Source organism: Bos indicus x Bos taurus, chromosome 7, assembly GCF_003369695.1.
Source record: "Bos indicus x Bos taurus breed Angus x Brahman F1 hybrid chromosome 7, Bos_hybrid_MaternalHap_v2.0, whole genome shotgun sequence".
Classification (NCBI taxonomy): domain Eukaryota; kingdom Metazoa; phylum Chordata; class Mammalia; order Artiodactyla; family Bovidae; genus Bos; species Bos indicus x Bos taurus.
Window position 1 is genome coordinate 27,240,497 of NC_040082.1, and position 19,933 is coordinate 27,260,429.

At 37.4% G+C, this 19,933-nt stretch overlaps 1 protein-coding gene across 3 annotated transcripts in view; it reads right to left on the minus strand.

Annotated features, from left to right (window-relative positions):
- The window catches only part of VCAN (versican), a 121,232-nt gene that overhangs the window by 63,785 nt on the left and 37,514 nt on the right, over positions 1-19,933 (minus strand). For 2 of the 3 annotated variants that reach the window (XM_027545675.1, XM_027545677.1), the window contains exons 6-7: positions 15,950-16,243; positions 6,399-9,359 (exon numbers count right to left, since the gene is read on the minus strand). In XM_027545675.1, the coding sequence (XP_027401476.1) occupies positions 6,399-9,359; positions 15,950-16,243 (3,255 nt within the window). The remainder of the gene's footprint in view (positions 1-6,398; positions 9,360-15,949; positions 16,244-19,933) is intronic. The other variant, XM_027545676.1, reaches the window with a different exon arrangement.

Below are 19,933 nucleotides of genomic sequence, written 5' to 3' on the forward strand. Positions count from 1 at the left end.
TTCTTTGTTGATATAATCTGCCATTTAGTCAGTATTTCACACCTAGTGTGTAATTATGCATTTCTGTACTGTTAATTACATTTGACTATGTTAATATAGGCTCCTCAAAAGCATTTAAAGGCTTTGGGAGCAGGGCCTATGGTTTACAGTTATTTTGTGTCCCTTTTGATTCTGTTAAAGAACAAAGCATGTTGTAGCTTTACCTGAGGATAACCCTTGACTGACTACTCTGCTAGAAGACAGTGTGAGCCTTTCTCTCAAGGTCACTGCTAATAACAAGTGGCATTTGTCTTTGGCTGACGCCCCACCTCAATAGCAGCTTCGACACTGGCAACTTGTAGTTGCAAGTGCCATTTTCAGAAAGAATAAGCTTCTTTATGTTAAGAAGAAGACAGCAAAGTTCCTTTTACCCAACTACAGGACATCTCTTTTATTAGTAAGCCTCAACCTGTGAGAAGCATGATTTTAATGTCTTCAAGATTTTCTTGAGATTAGTGGGTTAATAAATATTTATACAGCATTTAAAAGTTTGAGATTCTCTGTGTTTTGTATGTGTGTCTTATGTGACTGTATGTGTTATACATACAAAACATTTCACTTAGAAGGACTTGGTAAAAAAGGTAAGCTTTGATCTGTACTGTAGTGTTAAGCTCATTAATCATTTAAAAATATTAAGGCCAATTCTTTTTTTCCTACTATAGAAACGAAGGGAAAGGAGACAGTCTCTTCTTTTTTTCATTATTTTGCCAATAGAAGAATTCAGTCCTTTTCTAGACAGCCAAGGAGGAATGAGGGAAGCCATCCTAATTCCCTGCAGGGGAAAAAAAACATGTGCTTCTCTGGCAGGGAGCCACAGCTGGAGCCCAGCAAAGAGAACCACTCAAGTGTGTCGGCACCCGCCCCATCCACGTTCAGGGATGTGCTCCAAAATTCTGCAGGAGAGAAACAGCCCAGAACCAGAGCTGCTGGTTTCAGCATGCTGTTCTCCTGCCATCGCAGGTATCTGAATAGCATACACAGAGCCCCTTATTAGCAGCAAACGAAATCTAAGCCATCTCCTCTTAAACCAATAGAATGCCAATGAGAAGCCAGTCTTTCCAGAGTCTATGTTCTTTCAGAAACTGACAGACAGAGCAGCACCTGAGCCAACAGCGAGTCATTATTCCTGAGTTCATCAGGGGAGAGAATTGCCTCACTGCAAAAATGCTCCAAGGAGTGCCAAGACTCAGACTAGTACCAAAGTGCCAGACCCAGTGTGCCTCTGTCTGCCATCTGCTGCATTTCCCCTGGACACCTCACAAATTACCTCTGAAGTTTAAACATGATAAAATATATCAAGAGTGGTCTGAAAATATCAAGCTCTAAGTGCACACTTGATGATTTTGCCCTGCACATACTCTGAAATATAATTATATATAATTTTGACTACATACAGCTATCAATAAGATTAAAGTTAGATTTGCTTAATTTGTTTTATTCAGAATCATGTAGGTAAATGTTCAAAGGTAAATGTTAATAAATGTGTATCATTATAGGGAGACATATACATACACGTAGTGAAAACTGTGTGCTTAGTCACTCAGTCGTGTCCAACTCTTTGCCACCCCATGGACTGTAGCCCACCAGGCTCCTCCGTCCATGGAATTCTCCAGGCAAGAATACTAGAGTGGGTAGCCATTCCCTTCTCCAGGGGATCATCCCTACCCAAGAATCGAACCCATGTCTCCTGCATCGCAGGCTGATTCTTCACCATCTGAGCCACAAGGAAAGCCCATATAGTGAGAGACCAATTTAAAAAATGTTTTTACTTAAGAAAAAATAAAGAAATTCATTCAGAAATGAGTAAATTTTTGCTGCTTTATTCTGAATTACCCAAATGATCTCATTCTCTTTCTAGCTGTGTTCTAAGGTACATGTTACTTTAGAAACTACCACTGGGGATGAGAGAGGGGTCCCAAGAAAGTAGGGCTCCTAATATCCCCCCCGTCAAACACTAACCAGAACAGCCACTCTTTTATGCGCTCAAAATATGGAGGCCCAAGAAAGGAATCTGATCCTCTAATTAAAAATCTGAAAGCAGTTCTACATAATAAATTCTATAAAAATGTGATTTAAAAAGAATTATATAAGTAACATTACTTTTTAAAACCTGATGACTGTGCTTTCAATGGTATGAATATTGGCATTTACCCAGATATCTCCTATACTTAGAGCTAATGACCCTTATTCCTTACCCTCTCCTCAACAGCATCATATTCAGGAAATAAATATTTAGCTCTATGTACATTTCTCAAATATACAAACAAAAACGCAGATGGGATTAATCATATGGGAATTATTTCTGAATGATGTAAGCAATCAGTTCAGTTCAGTTCAGTCGCTCAGTTGTGTCCGACTCTTTGTAAGCAATAAAGTACCATAATTCTCAACAAGGAAACAGAGCAAAAGAAACTCTAATTTAGAGACCAAAATTATTTTTCTCAAAACTTCATTAATCATTAATGCCATTTCATTAATAATTTCATCAATATTTTATATTTGTTATCATTTTAGTTTCATAGTGGCTTAATACCTGTCTTACACTTAGACTGGGTAGCTAGAAATGATAAAACTAGCAAAAAAGAACACCTGACCAGCAAATAATACCAAGCGAGTCTGACAAGTAATAGGCAGTATACATGAATTTGTTTAAAATAAAAACAAATAAGTCACTTATTTTAATGTTATAACCATAAGCATTTGCATAATAATTTGTACATTCAATATCTGTAGACTTCTAAATTATTCTTTGAGTTAAAATTACAGTGTATTAGTTTTTAAAATCATTCATAATCCTGTTACACTAATTTATGACATTTCAGATGATTTCAAGGAGGAGCATTCTTTTAAAAAAGGGAAAGAGTCCAGAATTGAGCTAACTCTTCCTATGCCTTTAAACTCTATAGATTTCATGTGTGTGTGTGTGTGTGTGTGTGTGTGTATTAGTCACTCAGTCATGTCTAACTCTTTGCAACCCCATGGACTGTATAGCCCACCAGCCTGCTCTGGAGGAGGAATGGAATTCTCCAGGCAAGAATAGTGGAGTGGGTAGTCATTCCCTTCTTCAGGGGATCTTCCTGTCCCAAGAATTGAACCTGGGTCTCCTTCATTGCAGGCAAATTCGTTATCTTCTGAGCCATCACATGTTCACAAAGAAAACCTTTCAATAACTTTTCAAAGTGCAGGTGTGCAAATTACTCCTGAAATAGACAGGAGCCATGTTTTCAGTATCCCCTGAACCACTGTTAAACACACCCTATAGCATTTTTCAGCTCATAAAAATTTTATGAGCTGAAAAGTTCCTTCAGATTTTTTTTAACTGCTAACTACAGTTGCCCTCCGGCAACAGCACCCTGAGTTGCTATTAAGATCCATTTGAGCAAATAGAACATAAACATGTCCTGCATAGTGTGTTTTGTTTAATAGTAGTAAAAATTTTTTAAAAATCAAGATTTATGTGACTTGCTGAGAGCAGCAAAAAAATTATGAATGCCTTGGTTTAGAGTAACATGGGTGGTATTTTTGCCTACTTGAATATACAGTATATGTACAGGTCAATTTTACGTTTTTGAATAGATTTATACAAATTTGTACATGTACCAAGGATTTTCCAGTTTGGAAAAATGTGCCTTGATACATAAAAAGGTTGGTTTTCCAGGCACATATGTATTTTTCCTTATTAATGAACACCTGCCTTAAAACTCATTAATTTAACATCTGCTCTCAGGTTTTCCCTTTTCAGAGTGAAAAATGCTTGAAAAATTAAATTTCTCATAGAAAACAAATAAAATGAATATAAAGCAGTTGGACCTCAGTCACCACCCTCATTGTCTTATCAAGACAATAAACGGTGTTTTTAGTCTTAAGAAGGGCATATATAAAGCATACAGAAAAGACAGATAGATGCAGGGACAGGGGAGAAAAAGAGAGAGATGGAGCGAGGGAGTTAATAGATAGATACATGTTCTATTCTCATCCCTAGCCCCCTGCACCCCACTGCACTCACTGGAACCCTCTGCCAAAGAAGATAAACAATTATTCCCTTTCCTTTCTGACCCATTGTTATCAATGCTGAATGGAAATTAGTTTGAAGGCAAGTCAAGGCCACATGTTTGAAAAGTGAGATTGACACATATACACTACTATATATAAAATAGATAACTAATGAGAATCTACTGTATAGCAAAGGGAACTCCACTCAACTCTCTGTGGTGACAAAGAGGGGATATATGAATATGTATAGCTGATTTACTTTGCTCTACAGCAGAAACTAACATAGCATTGTAAAGCAACTAAACTCCAAAAAAAGAAAAGAAAAGTAAAATAAAGGTAGAAAAAAGAGGAGGAAATACCTAGTTGTGTTTCCCAGACCCAGCTGACTTAAGTTTACAATTCAGATAAAAATACACACTTTGTATAAATGGTTTATGAGTTAAAGTTACTCAGACTCTCCATTTCAAGTAGCCATTTATAAACTTAGATTTTTTTTTTTTCTGATGGCTGCCAATTCTTCCAGGGAGATTGAGTTTCACTTATCCCGTTTGGTAATTTGATTACCCTCACCTCAATGTACAGTTTCCCATTTAGAAGAGTTTTTAAATGCAGAACATGTTTTACTGCTTTATCTATCATTTGATTCAACATAGTATCTACACTAACAAGAGAGTAATCTAAGTTGGGAAAAAACTTTTGTGTAGTTAGCCATTCAAGAATTTTTTTTTTAATTCTCAAATTAAGCATTCGTAGGAATCCCTAAGCTTCTCTTCATTTCTTTCTTTTTCATAGTAATATCTTCTTGTCACTTTCCAGCCCCACTAACAGCAATCCTCATTACCACTATTTGGCAGCCTGTCTTCTCTCTCCATCTCCAGTTCCAAGAGGCAGAAGAGCAATGTAGGAGAGAAGAAATATGGTTTCCAAGAAACAGCATCATTAACAGGCAAATAATGCTCCAATCCTGACCTCATTCAACTGTATTGGAAAGTGGAGATTAATATCAATACTCTGAGAGTGTATTCTCTTCTCTGCTATTCACTGTCCCGCAGGAGGAGCTTTTACATGGAGAAAGTTCTGGGTGGTAGAGGCCAAATTACCATCTAACTGAAAGCCAGCTGACTAGACATTAGAGCCACCTGTGTTCCCAACAAGTGCATCCCCAAGCAGGCTCATGAGTATCGCATAAATTACAAAAAATGACACCTCTTACAAAAAATGACACCTCTAGGGGAATAGCCCAACAGTAAGAGAAAAAAACCTCTCAAAAAACATTCTTCTAGCTTGACTTCTCATAGCTAGGTTAAGGAAAAACGAGCATTTATTCCTCTAATCCACACACTAAAACTAAAATACAGCAACTTAACTAAAATCGATGATCTTAACTTCTAAATTAAAAAAAGACAAACCTGAATAGATCTATTGAACTCCATATAACACGTATTCGCGATTCAGCTTACCAAATTTGGAAGATAGAGTGTACTGACCTTTAAGAAGGAATAAGTTAAATTTAATGATAAAAATTGCAAGTATTAGTCAATGTAAAGAAACAGCTTTTAAGATTTTTGCCAGAGAGATATATAAAATACTTGAGCAGAATAAAAAGCACCATGAATATTCTTATAACTAAATCACAAAATAAATAACATTACAGCCTGGGTTTTTAGGGAACAGAGGTAATCCACTTTCTGAAACTGTATTTGATAAAATATATTACAGCATTTCCTAGAATTGAGCTAGACCTTATTTGTTCTAAATATTTACAGCTTAATGAAAATATCCAAGGACAACAGCTTGAAAATATGTTGAACTTTCTTTAAAATAAATTTAAACTGCATACCTATTACCCACCCCACAAAGTTGCATAATAAACCTGCAAATCATGGAAGAGAAAAACCAAAACAAACCTCTAGATGTCTTTCTATCAGCCCGAGGGATATGCAATACGGTTTTAGCTGTCCACGGTGTAAGTACTGAAGGTTAATAGTTAAAGACCAATGAAATGTTAACACAGTCTAGTACTACACTTGAGTAGTAACACATGGAAAGACACTGAAATTAAAACATCTTGTTCTGCATGTTCTGAAGTGATGTAACAGTGATGATTTGGTTATATTAGATGACAAAGCAGGGCTTCTTATGACTTTTAAAATAAAACCATATCTAACATTCTTCCAAACTGTTTAACATATTCTTCCAATTCATGTACAAATACACAATATATGAAGCTAAAACAGAATTTTTTCACACTCCAGTTATCTTCTAATGGCAGCATTTGGCATGTTGATACTTTTTTTTCCCAAAAGTAATTTTCAAGATAAAATGCTGATTGCCTTGATTGGTATGTCTAGAAAGCAAAGACTTACCTGTCTTGTTTTCTCTGACCTCAATAATATAAACATTTATGTCAGGGTGGAATTTTGTCCCTGCTGGGGGTTCTGGAGTAGAAAATGCCTGTGGTCCGAAGGCTTCTTTGCCTTCCACAGTGGGAGGTCTCGTTGGCTGTGTAGTAGAAGTACTTGAAGTTGTGAAATATTCTCTATCAATATCTGTTTCTGTTTCCTTGGCTACAATATCCTCAAGGGTAGTGGGAGGAACACGAGATGTTGATTCTCCAATGATTACCATGTCACTGGTTGTTTCTTCATCAGGTTCTCTGTCAATGAGAGGTGGCTTCTCAGTGGAGGCTGAAGGTGTGTGAAGTCTATCTGCTGAACTGAAGGCAGCAGTGTCACTTGGAACTGTGGCTTTAACTGTTGAAAATTCTGGGAGTTCTGTGGCCTTGGGCTTTTCGAATAATCCTGAGCCTAAATCAATATAATCCAGGGATGTTTTCTCTCTTTTCTCAGTCGTGGTCTCTTCTATAAGCTGGGTAACACCAATGCTAAAAGGAGATACAAATCCCCTTGGACTGGTACCTTCTGTTTCATATTTTTGTTTAGGCCATGGACTGAAAGTTACCTTTGACCCTGTGGTTGGTGTTAGCGTTACCACTTCATCTGTTTTTGCTTTGGTGACAGCACCAGGTGGAAAAGATGTATGCTGCTCAAATTTTCCAATTGGAGTTGTTACTAAAACTGAGACTCTGTCAGAACCCATCACTGATCTGTCTTCAAAGACAGTATATGCTGACCCATCGCTCTCTTGTTCATCCAAAGGTGGTGTTGTCTCCTTGGCTGTGTCAGTTGTAGAACTGGGAGGAGAAACTGGTTTCTCTGGAGTCTGTTCTTTCCAAAGAAAATCTTCTCGCGTTGCTTCTTGTGTAATTTCTGTTGTTGTTCTTACAGTCTCAGGATACATAGAAGCTTCAAAGTGAGTCTGATTAATGACACGTATGTCTTGAGAAGGTTCGCCTAGAACTTCACCTTCTGATGGAATGGAAGGTACCAACACTCCCCATTCTGTCTTGGGGATTACAGGAAGAGGAATGGTATGGGAAGTGTCTACATAAGTAGTAGGCTCCTGGGTGCTACTATAATTAACAAAGGTTGACCCTTCCACATCTGAAGGGTGTGCAAATTGAGGGACAGTAGACAAAGGCTTAGAGACATCCACATCTTCTCCTTCATCCAAAGCACTTCCCTCTATGGTTGCATGAGTAACTCGGACTTCTGTGCTTGTAAAAGGTGGAACTCTTTCTTCAGTTATAGAATCTCTCAAAGTAGACTTTTCTGTGGTAGCAATTGATGTAGTTGGCTGAAATCTAACTGTGAATTTTTCATGGTCTGTTGTGTCTTCCTCAGTAAACTCCTCTAGTGGCCTTTGAGTACTACCTGGGATACGAGTGAATTCATCTCTTCCATCTTCAGTAAGACTTGGCATTTCTTTATCCTTACCACTCACTCCCGTGGTGGTGATTAAGGCAGGGGGCAATTTTGGAGAGCCTACATGTTCTGTGGACCCTAAAGGTTTTGATGTTGTATTATCTTCATCCAATGACCATTTTGATACAGTAACCACCTCCACATTTAAAGTGCTCTGGATCAAATGCACGGTTGTAATACCCTCCTCATACTCTGTGGTATCTTGATAGCCATCTGTTTCTAATCCACTTGGAGTTGTAAAGTCTTCCTCCACATCTGTTGCCTCTGTTGGTGTCACGCCTGGCTTTGTCGTTGTCATCAGTGCTGGGGATTCAAAAGATTTGGTCATTCCCACTGAATACTTGGTATGATGAATTTGCTCTGGGGAAGCTGTAGGGAACTTCATTCCAGAGAAGCCTTCTTCCTCGATTTTTTCTATAGATGAATCTTTGGTGATCTTTTCCTGTATTTCATCATTGGTGTAAGTAACTGTTCTCATCGCTGGTCTTAGAGTTTCTGTTCTTTCTCTTCCTGTTCGTGGAGTGGGAGAAATAACTGTGGATGTCCCCTCGACTAATCTTTTATCACCAGAATAAGGAAACAATTCTACTTCTGTATGATGCTGTGATGGGAAAGGTGTGGTGGACACATACTGGCCAAGAAAACCTTCAGTTATCCTGCCATGAGTCTGTTTCTCTTGCCTGTGGTCCATGGGCGACCCATCACTGTCAGGTGAGACAATCGTTGATGCGGAGACTGACTCCACATCCTCTAGTTGACCGCGGGTGGTGTCTTCTGAAGTCTTTGACACTGTAATGACCTCAGGTATTTGGCTAAAGATCGAGGTACTCTGACCCGATCTAACTGTAGATATTCTATCTTCACCATCACCTTCTCTCAAGGTGAATCCATAGTGGCTTGTGGTCACTGATTCAGAGACTGTGCTTATTGCTTTCTTTTCAGTTTTTGATTCCAGGGTCATCGTTGTAGATACAAATGGTGTCACAGTTACAGTGAATTCCTTAGAAGGAATGTGCTTTGAGATTTCCATAGATGTTACCAAGGGACCCACTTCTATTTGTTCAATTTGTGTAACTGAATCTTTTATTTGCAGATCTTCCTTCACACCATCCCATGAATCAGGAGCATGATGGGAAACGACAGTTGTACTTTGGGGCACTTCTTCCTTAATTTCAGATACGTCTGGCTCTCCAAGAGGTCCTGAAGCGGAAGGTGAGTAATAGTCCATATCCCAAGGCTTCTTCATACTTCCATCAGGTGGCAGTGATTCTGTGGCTGATCTGTGGGTACTAGTTAGAGGCTGAACTGTGGATTTCTGTTCAAAATTGACAATATTTCCTATAGGAGGGACCTTTGTTGTAATGACAGGTAATTCAGTGATTAAAGGGACGATTGGTGTCGTTCTGTCCAGTCCCATTTGTAGTTCTTCCAATAAAGTGGGTGAGACAGTTTCTGCAAGCATATTCAGTTCGATGGTTGTAGCCTCTGATATATTCTGTTTAGCTAGAAAAATAATTTCAAAGAGTTGATTAGACAAGTTACTGATAAAAGTTGTACGTCCAGTGTTTGTTAAGTGCTGTGTGTAATTTGGAGTGACCCAAAAGTGTTTTGTGATGGAGGGGAGTCTAAAAACTATACTTAACCCAAAGACAGAAACTAAACATTTAATCATCACAAAAGACTGTTCTTAGTTAACGAACGTGAATATTATGTAGTTTTCAGATAAGAAGTTCAAAAAACAAATGCAGAGCTTGGAAACAGTAGGCACATTATTTCTCAGAAACTGCAGCACCAACTTGAAGTTTAGTAGGAGAACTCAATACTACTATTCTGTCTCTAGCTACATAATGTCTCCAGGGAGAGGGAGTGCCTCAGATTGCAAAATAACAAAAAAGCCACATCAAATGTACCCGAGTTACATATCAACGATTACATGGTCCATACTGTGGAAGCTTTCATAAAAACAGGATATTAAACGTTTTAACACCACTTGTTGCTTGATCCCAGGTGTTGGACATTTGTCTTCATGTTCCTTTCAACTCTACAGGGTAGCCTTGTTTATAATAAATACTAAAATGCCTCTGGCAGAGGCTGCTTGGCCTTTGTTGTAGTTCTACATCTTGTTCTATGTTCAACACGATATGTTTATAACTCTTACGAGTCTTGGGTCCAGGCTTACTTTCAGCAGGAAATGCAAACAGAGAACAGGAAGTAAAGTACCCACATGATATATTTTAGCTCTGTAATTACAAATCACTGGAAACAACCCTGAGCATCAGAAAGAATGGGCTCAGGCAATAAAAAGTAACATGTCATCATAAAATGCTACATTATAACGCCTCCAGATTTACAGAGAATGGCCTGGCCTGTTGAAAGAAATATAAGTTGTGTATAAAAATGACAGTGTTGTAGATAGGATTCCATCTCACCATAAAGAAAATGCAGTAGTTAGGCACATAAAGATTTTGTCTTTTAAAAAATACTCAAGATTTTCAAAAATCAAAAACTGCCACTAGCCTCAGAAGGAACTGATCTGAGGACATCTGTGGTCACTGCTTTGCTAAGTTGTAAAATCTGTAGTATCTATAATATCTTGTGGCCTACTCTTAATAATCCCCAAACCAGAGTCCTTGGAAGACAAAACTGGTTGATTACTTTTGAGCGCCATCTACTCTGTCAAAACGTAATGATATTAGGGCACTGAAACTGCTCTGTGTGATAAGAGAATGGCAAAGACATGTCATTATATATTTGTCCAAATTCAACCCAAATGTTGAATGTACAACACAAAGAGTGAGCCCTAATGTAAACTACAGACTTTGGGTGATTATGTTGCATCCATGTGGGTTCATTGGTCTAATAAGTGTGTCATTCTGATGGGGGATGTTGACAATGGGTGAGGCTGTACATGAGTGTGGACAGGGCGTATGTGGGAAATCTTGGAATGTTCCACTAAATTTTACTGTGAACTTAAAACTATTAAATAAAGCCTATTTTAAAAATTTAATGATAAAATGATGTGATTTCGTTGTAAATCAGACTTGAGCTGTAACAGACTCCTCATTTTTTTTGGTCTGGTATGAGCTATTATTAGTTGTGCTCATTTCCTGGACCATTTTAAAGCCCAGATTCATTAATATTATACAAAAACTTGGTGACCATTTCATTATGCTGTATTTTAAAATTCTTTAGTCTGTCACTATTTGTCCCTTTATCTTAAAACTAAACAATAAAAAAAAAAAAAGAATTAGACTCTTCAAAAACATGTTCAATAACGTTTCTTCCCCCCTTTTTTAAAGAAAGCTTTTTCTGCAGTCATTTCCTGGAGGAAGCTTTGGTCTATTTTGATTGACATGGACAACTTAAGGAACCAAAGTGAGGTTGACTATTTTTCTTTTCATTCAATTCTCTATCCTCTGAAATTCCATAACTGTTACCTCATTTAACTGCCAGATATCATGTTTGTTTTATAACTGCATTCTTTAGGGAAGCAGTAAAATGTACATACAGAGAAAGTTCCCAAGGAAACATAATATAAACACTTGGTACACTGCATATTAGAGAAAATTCAATCATATTGTTATTAATAACAACACAAAAGCTAATTTTGCTTTTTCCCTCTGAGTATTTCCATGGCTGAAAAAATTCACTTAAAAGGAGGTGATAACTGCCTGAGAGCCAAAACAGGGCCTGTGAATCAGGTCTTCCAAATGTTCCAACCCAATTTGTATGCCAGCAACTTTCTACAGTACTATGAAAATACTTTTCATATCAGTTTAAAAACGAAAGACTCAGATTTCAAAAACGACATGACTGTATGTCATTATCAGTTGGTATTGTGCTGTTTGATGCTGTCTTCCTCTAGGCCTGAAACATAGTCATATGACGGTAGTGTGTCTCAGAATCTCCTTTACAAAGCTACATGACTTTGTTTTCAGAACAAGGGTTTTTAATGAGAGCCCCGTTTAAGGGTCTGCTTATAATTAAGCTGATTAATTCTACTATTTGGAATGGAAAACCTCAGACTTCCTTTTGGGGTTGGGTTACTTTTTCATCAACTTAACAGATGATTTCCATCACAACTCAGTGTATCTGAGCATCTGCGCCACTTGTTTCAACCCTTCCAAAAAAAAAAAAAAGGAACTAATTAAAAAAAAATAAAAACACAAATATCTACAAAGAAATAACATAAGAATAAATACCAGTGTATTAATGATGACTATTACAAACATGAAAACACAACTCCAGATTTTTCTGAAAGTGTCTCTCCACAAGAATTCACGTGGAGAAGTTTTTGTCCTGGAAAACTACCACTGTCCCTTCTTCAGCTTCATTATCGAGGAAGCCAACAGAAAGCAGCAGGCTTCTTTTCCCACAAAAGCTCCCCTCGAACATTTGCAGCTGTTTGCCACACAGATGTTTCACATCACTGTACTTATGGTATTTTATATCCTATGGACTATCTTCTCCAGTGCTTCTATTGTGAGACACAAGGCAGATTTTCCTAATGAAATATGAAAATCCTATTAGCAGCACGATAGTCGATTTAACTTATAGCCATACTTGCCTTTATTATAGGGAAATGACTAGATATTCAGAAAGTTGATTTGGGGTTCATGGTTGCAGAAAGAGTAATGGTCAGAACCGCGGGATCAGAATTCAAAGTAATATTTAAAGTTTTATGAGTGATTGAATGCCAACCGATTCAAATTCAATAAAGAGAAAACATGTCAGAAAGGCCAGTTAGGGAAGGATAAGTTTTGACACCTATGGTCAGATTATGATCTAGGGTGCAGAAAAGATAACAAGCTGATCATAGGTTAGAAGGGCAGATCAATTGTAAAAGTGAACAAATACATAAGAAAGACGTCATAGGAAGTGGTGGGTATTTATTTAAGTCTTCTTTAGACCACTGTCTTTAGCTCCAAGCTTAACTGAACAGAGGGGTGTGAAAAACAATGAGGGTTCAAAGCAAGATGGCATAGGTGATTAGAGGCCTAGAAATTAAAATTTCAAAACAAGGAAATTGTTTCAGCTGAAGGAGACACTGAGGGACAACTGAACAATTGTGTTCAATAGTAGAAATGCTGTTATTTAGAATTTGGTTTCCAACTTGAGAAGGAAAGATGGACTCGGATTCTAATGCAAAGGATTTAGATAATGAAGAAAACAATCTGAGAGTGATAATAATAGGATATTGGAATGTGTTTTCTAGGAAACATTCCCTGTCTTCCTCTCCTGGAGATCTTTAATCATATTAAATGAGAGGTTATCACGAGTCTTTAATGGTTTTGATTCCCTTAAATTTGGGGAGCATGCATGAACCTTCAGAGCACTGCATAACTCTATTTCGCAAAACTTGCTTAACTCTGAGGTCAAAGAAGAATGAAAAGTGCACAATTTAATCAAGGGGAAACCAGCAGGAAGACTGTATTTCACAAGGACATTAATATACTTGTTTTTCAAATCTGTTTGACAAGAACAGATTCTAATTCTATTTATCATTGGCCATTGTTAATGTTCTATTCAGTGATTTCAGAAGGAAGAGGGAATTATAGCAAAGTGAGATTTGGTATTGTTTATTCACCATGAAGTGGCCTTAAAAACACTTTTGACATTTGGTAAAAGCAAACAAGAAAAATATGGTTATATTTCTAAATTCTTCTACTTAACCAACTAGCTGTACATCCCTGACATCACTTTTGGAATTTGTCCTTAAGGTCACAATTCTTATCAACTTTAACCCTATAGATTTAGTCATGACTCAACTCTATGGGAAACTACAGCAGGCAAGTCATTTTGAGAATATTTTTCAAATTTAAAAAAATGTATATGTTTTAAAAAGAATCTTTTAAAAATGAATTCGAAATTTGAGGAGGGTGTTGGCATTATGTGTTAAGGAAGGCTTTTATGTATGACTAAACTTTGAGTATGGTAGAGTCTTAGGGAAGAACTAAATAAGAATCTAGTCTTTAGCTTAACTGGGGTAAAAAACAAAAATTTGAATCTATTATATCTGCAAGTTATATATTTCCAAGTTATATAGATTCAAATGAATTAGGGAGAAAAAAGAAGACCTAAACTTTCAAATTTTATTCACGTTTTATACAGATGTTTTAGTAGGTGGTTATTCTACTTGAATCTAAGTATCTTGTTATTTTGTACATTCATGTGAATTCCTTATTTAAATAAATAATTTAAAACACATCAGGATGAATTCTTTGGGGCTATAGACAGGCTTTGTTTGACATTTTTCTCTCACAGAGAACAAAAATGTTTAAAAGTTTTCTAGTGCCAGGTTTATAAAGCACAAGAAAATAAAATCAAACAAGGATAATTCAACTCCTTCCTGAATTTAACTTCTCTAACCCACCTGTTCCCTCCCCTCCCCAATACACACACAAAAATCTGATTTTCTCCTTTAATCACACCAGTCACTTAACATAAAACTGATTTTAAAGCTTGAACTACTTGAAAATATTCCTGGAACTACTGTTATGGGTATGTGGCTTAAAAGAATGATATCTTCTTACTTCTGGGGATAAGGTTTGGCTATTACTGTTGTTGTTTTGTTTGTTTTCCTGAAAATGATCAAGACTTTTCCTGTAGTTTCAGGGCCTAAGAACAAAAACAAATAATTCCAAAGGCTTTTCGTGGCCAGCTTGTATTGCACTGATACACAACACATGGCTTTAACACTCAGAAAGTTGAGTTTACAGGAGGAGATCCAAACAGAAATACCTTAGCTGGGAGATAGCAGGATATGAAATTACACCTTTCCATTGCACTAACAATCGATTCTCCTGACTACTCAGATATCCCACTTCTGTGTCTTTTTGGTTAATGAAGAAAGTCTGTATATTTAGAAGCCAATTACAAAATAAGCTAGTGTATTTTTGACTCATTTCAGTTACTGTTGACCTTCTGTATCCACGGGTTCCATATTTGAAGATTCAACCAAGTTCTGATTAAAAAAAAAAAAAAAACTCCAGGAAGTTACAAAAAGCAAGACTTGAAATTGTTGTGCGCTAGCAACTACTTACATAGTTGATATTATATCCCATTACACAGTATAGCTTAGGTAAGTAATTCTGGTATCCCTGAGGGCCCTAGGAGCAATCTCCCATGGATACTGAGGGGATGACTGTATGTATTGCTAAAACAGTACATATATTGAAAACTTAGTAAAAAAATTCTCACTAATTCAATATAATATGGCTCCATCTTGAACACACTAAAGGTCACCAAAATTTCTAGCAGATCTTTGTTTGGCTGGCATAATATAGATCCTACAGTAAACATCACAGTGAGGCTCTGGATTAGTTGCTTGTTTAATTAAGCATTCTACAAGCATGACACTATGGTATGTGACTAGTGCTAAAGTAATTTAAGGACATGTAAAAATTAAATATATCATTAATGTTGAGAAATGTTACTTCAAATCCATTTTAAGTTATTTTAAATCCATACTTAACTGAAGGTAGCCTATTTATGTTAGAGCTTGCCAAAAAACATATACTGTATTTAATATGATACTAGAGCATTAGAAGGAACATATTTCCATTATATGAGATAAACTGAGATAAAATGAAATTTTTACTTATAGCATGGTTCATTTTTAGGTATTATCCATGTCAGCTCCAAGTACTCACCTGCGGTTACTGAAATTTAAATCCTCTGCTATTTGAAAGAAAGGGTGATACCAAACAAAGAGGGAAAAAAACAGAACTCAGGGATTCAACTCAGCCATGACTGGCCCCAGCATTATAATAGCGCCAACAATCCAATTGCATTGAAGGACTGCAATTAATATAAAACAAGTGCTCAGAAACATGTTCTGTGCAATGCAGCACAGTTAAGGCCTTTGCCTGACATTTTTTCATCCTCTCTAAAAGCCATTTGTCTAACTTGTTTTAACCATATCACTGCTGTTTCATTTCCTTGTTTTTGAGAGTCACTGAACTGTTTCCATTCCGTGCACACAATGCAAGACATGGAATCATTCCAATGGCTAGTTGAACATCAATTGCATGCCTTCGAAGCTTTTTTTTTTTTTTTAAACTAGAATGTTTTAAAAGGTATCAAACACTTACGTTTAAAGCAGTAGGCATCAAATCTGCTATCAGGGGTAGGGAAGCCTGTCTGGTTCTCAAAACGATACAGGGTTCTCACCCCAAGTAAACCACCTCCACACTGGGCCCTGGCCACAGTCACAGGGTGGCGAACGCTGGCGTCCAACAGCCACCCGTAATCACACCGGTCGAAGCCGTTCCTCCACGCTGCTTGGAGCTCCCCCACGGTCGCCAGGCGGGCGTCCTGGGTTTTACACTCTTCTCCAGCTTCCTCAAAGGTGAACTTGTTGGGAGCAGTGATGTGGAACACATCACCTGCAATAAGAAGAAGAAAAAAGGGTCTAAAGTTTACTCTTGTCTTTTCCTGTTTATAGGAGTTGGGGAAAAGCACACCATTCTTTTCTTATAGTGAGGAATCATCTTCTGATATTTACAGCAGAAAACTCAGTTTCCTAATTTTGTTATTATTAATATTAGTGTATGATAAGAAGTAACACAATAAACACACACCAGAAACGTTTCATTTCATATACGTACATTCCCTAGTTCATAGAAGCAGTCATTTGATAATACAGTTACAATAGATTCTTTGAAGTAAACAAACTTTTCCAATTGATTCTTTGATTTACTGTCCAGGAAATGGGTTTTCTCTCCATGAAAGAGGCTGTGGTGTACTTATTAACATTGCATGCCGGAAAGAGAAAGCTGCACTGAAATGTCTTTGAGGTCATTTTTCTTTGTTTATCCTAAAATCAAATAGCAATTTTCTGACTCTCTCATCCATTTCTGCCATCAGAATGGATTAACTCCCAGCAAAGCAAACAACAAAACAAGACTTCCAAGGTTTGAAGACGGGGGAGGGAAAGGGGCAGAATGGAATGCAGTTTCCTGCTTTTCTGTCCTAGGCACAGGGCTGCTTTGAGAGTTACGCAGGTCACGGCCTGCCCTTGGGCAGGGCTGAGGATGTATGAGGACCAATATCAGCTCCCAGTCAACCAGCCAAAGAGACCAAAAGTCCCCCTGGAAGAAGGGGCACCCTTTTTTTTACTTGCTCTGCCCAAGGTGGATACCGTTTGAAATCCGTCTGCCTTTCCGGTTCCCACAAAGTTACCATAAGGGCCTCTAACTAGGTTGGGGAAATTTTCATGTTTATTTATTGATTAACAAAGAAAGGCTGAACATTTCCTTTGTTCATCACATTAGGCTCAATTAGACCCAATTAGTATGCTCATTATCACTTAACATGTCACAGTAAAATATTCTGGAAATGCCAAAGCGTTTGTTAAATTGGAATGTTACTTGTGTAACGTAACAACTGGCTGAAATGAATGCAATGTGAATTAAATGATGCTTTTCACAAGTGGCTAAAAGACAAAGGTAGAATTAGAGAAGACCTAAGCAAATAGAGCAGGCAGGATGAGGAGTACAAAATGAGGTAGAGAGGTAGCTAAAATATCGAGAGCCCATTTTTATAGCAGCCATGGGTCCTGCTTCCATTTCATTGAGACTTGTCTTTGATTCTATGATCTATCAGACACAAGAGCTCTCATGATCTGGATCTTCACCTCACTAAATCCAGATGTAACAAGTTATTGTTTAAAATGAATAGAGCCATTACTCCATGTGTGAGTGTCATAACTTTATAAAACCAGAAAATTATAGTCAGGAGAAAAAGGTCAAGTCACCCACATCAGCTCTTCTCACTACAAATCTAAAAACGCTGCCAATGAAACGAGGACAAATCCCAATACGAGCTATTTGATGAAGAAAAAGAAAAATGACTTTTACCTGACTGCAAAAAGTAAGGCAGAGGTGAGAATGGGGTTTTGTCCTTAATAATCTAGGCTGGCAAAGGACAGCAATCTCAAACCCAAAAATACACTGAAAGAACAAAGGCCCCCCTCATTCCTAGAATGTCATCCTTCCTAGTAGGTTTTAAAATTGTAAGGTCATAGTACCAGTTGCATAGCACGTATTCAATAATTTGTTAAGGTTCTTACTCAGAAAAAAGGTGCCCTTTTTCCTTCCATCCTTCCCAAGCAGCACATTAAAGAGTGCTCCCTCGGCTGCAGTGCTCTGGGTAGCTGCCATCTGGGACAGGAGATTCATCTCGCCTGTGGATCTGGCTCAAAGCAATGGGCTACATACAGTCCATGGGGTCGCATAAGAGTCAGACACTACTTAAGTGACTAAATAACAAGAAAATAACAACAAAACCTGGGGGAAGGCAGGCAGACAGACCGTGTCGCCCCAAGCAGCCTCAGCAGCCTTGTTCACCTGAGCATTACTCTTGCATTTGGCCTGAAAGCAATGGAAGTGTGAAAGAGGGCAGCCTGCCAGCATGCTTCCCTCCAAGGTGGAACCCTTGGGTTTGTTATTACAGCTGGAATATCAATTTTGTTGCCTTCGTTTCCTGTATGGTGAGGTGCTTCTACATGGAGGCAAGAGCACTGTTCCTTTTCAGTAACTGATCAGACAACCAGAGCAAGGCAGAGAAATAAATTAAATGAGTAAACCTCTGCTTCTCCAAACAGCGATTTTCGCCCACATGATGGGGGAAATCAACTTCTCCAAATACAGCCAGACCAAAGGGCTAATGAAAAAAAATGACAGCATGATTTTCTGGATAACTTGTTTCTCTGTTTTAAGTAGCAAACACGTTTGGGGTATTAACGGAAGGAAAGGTTTTGGTAGGTGCTGGCAGGTTAAAAAAATACCCTTATTATTATCAAATCAATAAAGATCTACTTATAGAACTTTTCATTAAAAACTCTTATTAAGTCTGACTTTATATTAAATTAATTATTTAATTCACTTGTTTGGGGTATACAGTATCTATCTCTCCAAGCTCCAAAAAATAATGATTTTATTTAAGTATAAGTTCTGTTATTCCCCTGTTTTCCTTTTCATTTGTATGTAAAAACTTTTCAAACATTGCAAATTAAATTTAAAAAACTTATTGAAAGTGATGTCATCATTGGGTTTCAAGTAACTCAGATGAAAAAAGGAAGATTTAACTAGCATTAATGTGACTTAAGGTGAGAATCAAAACAACTCATCTATAAAGATCCATATGTGTGGCCCATCATTATACACGGCATAATTGTTTGATTTTAAAATAATAAAAAAAGTTACTTTAACTCTGTTGCAAAAAATAGTGTCTAAGCCTTTCTAAATCATAATTGTTTAACATAAACATTGCCTTGTCTATTTCATAATTCTAATGATACAGTGAAGTATCCATACTACGGAACTATCTTACTGAGTCTAGAAGCTTTTAGAACTGACACTCAATCTCTACCAAAAGAAACTAAGTTAAATGTCTAAATTGTGACCTTTCTATGTAACAACCTCAAAATATTAATGTCAGACATCTAATACTGTTCTCAAATGTGCCAGAATATCCCAGCATCAGTTTCATATACTAAAACCCAAAGAAAAAAAAGGTAAATTAAAGGGTAATACACAGATAGCAATCACTGAATTAATTCATATTCCTAAGTATTTTTGATTTCTAAGTACTCTTGATTTCTAAGACATCTGTTTTTAGTTTTTATTGATATTACTAAAATAATCTCCTGTCAAGTCCTTTTGGATTCACAAGCTACCTGGATTTAGACAATTTTAGACATTATGTCGGAGAAGGCAGTGGCACCCCACTCCAGTACTCTTGCCTGGAAAATCCCATCGGCGGAGGAGCCTGGTGGGCTGCAGTCCATGGCGTCACTAAAAGTCGGACATGACTGAGCAACTTCACTTTCACTTTTCACTTTCCTGCACTGGAGAAGGAAATGGCAACCCACTCCAGTGTTCTTGCCTGGAGAATCCCAGGGATGGGGGAGCCTGGTGGGCTGCCGTCTATGGGGTCGCACAGAGTCAGACACGACTGAAGTGACTTAACAGTAGCAGCAGCAGACATTATGTATTTAATCTAACATAATATAAATGTAGATGATTTGTTGTTTAAATCAGAATTAACCTATTAAAAGCTTTACCACTGAGCTT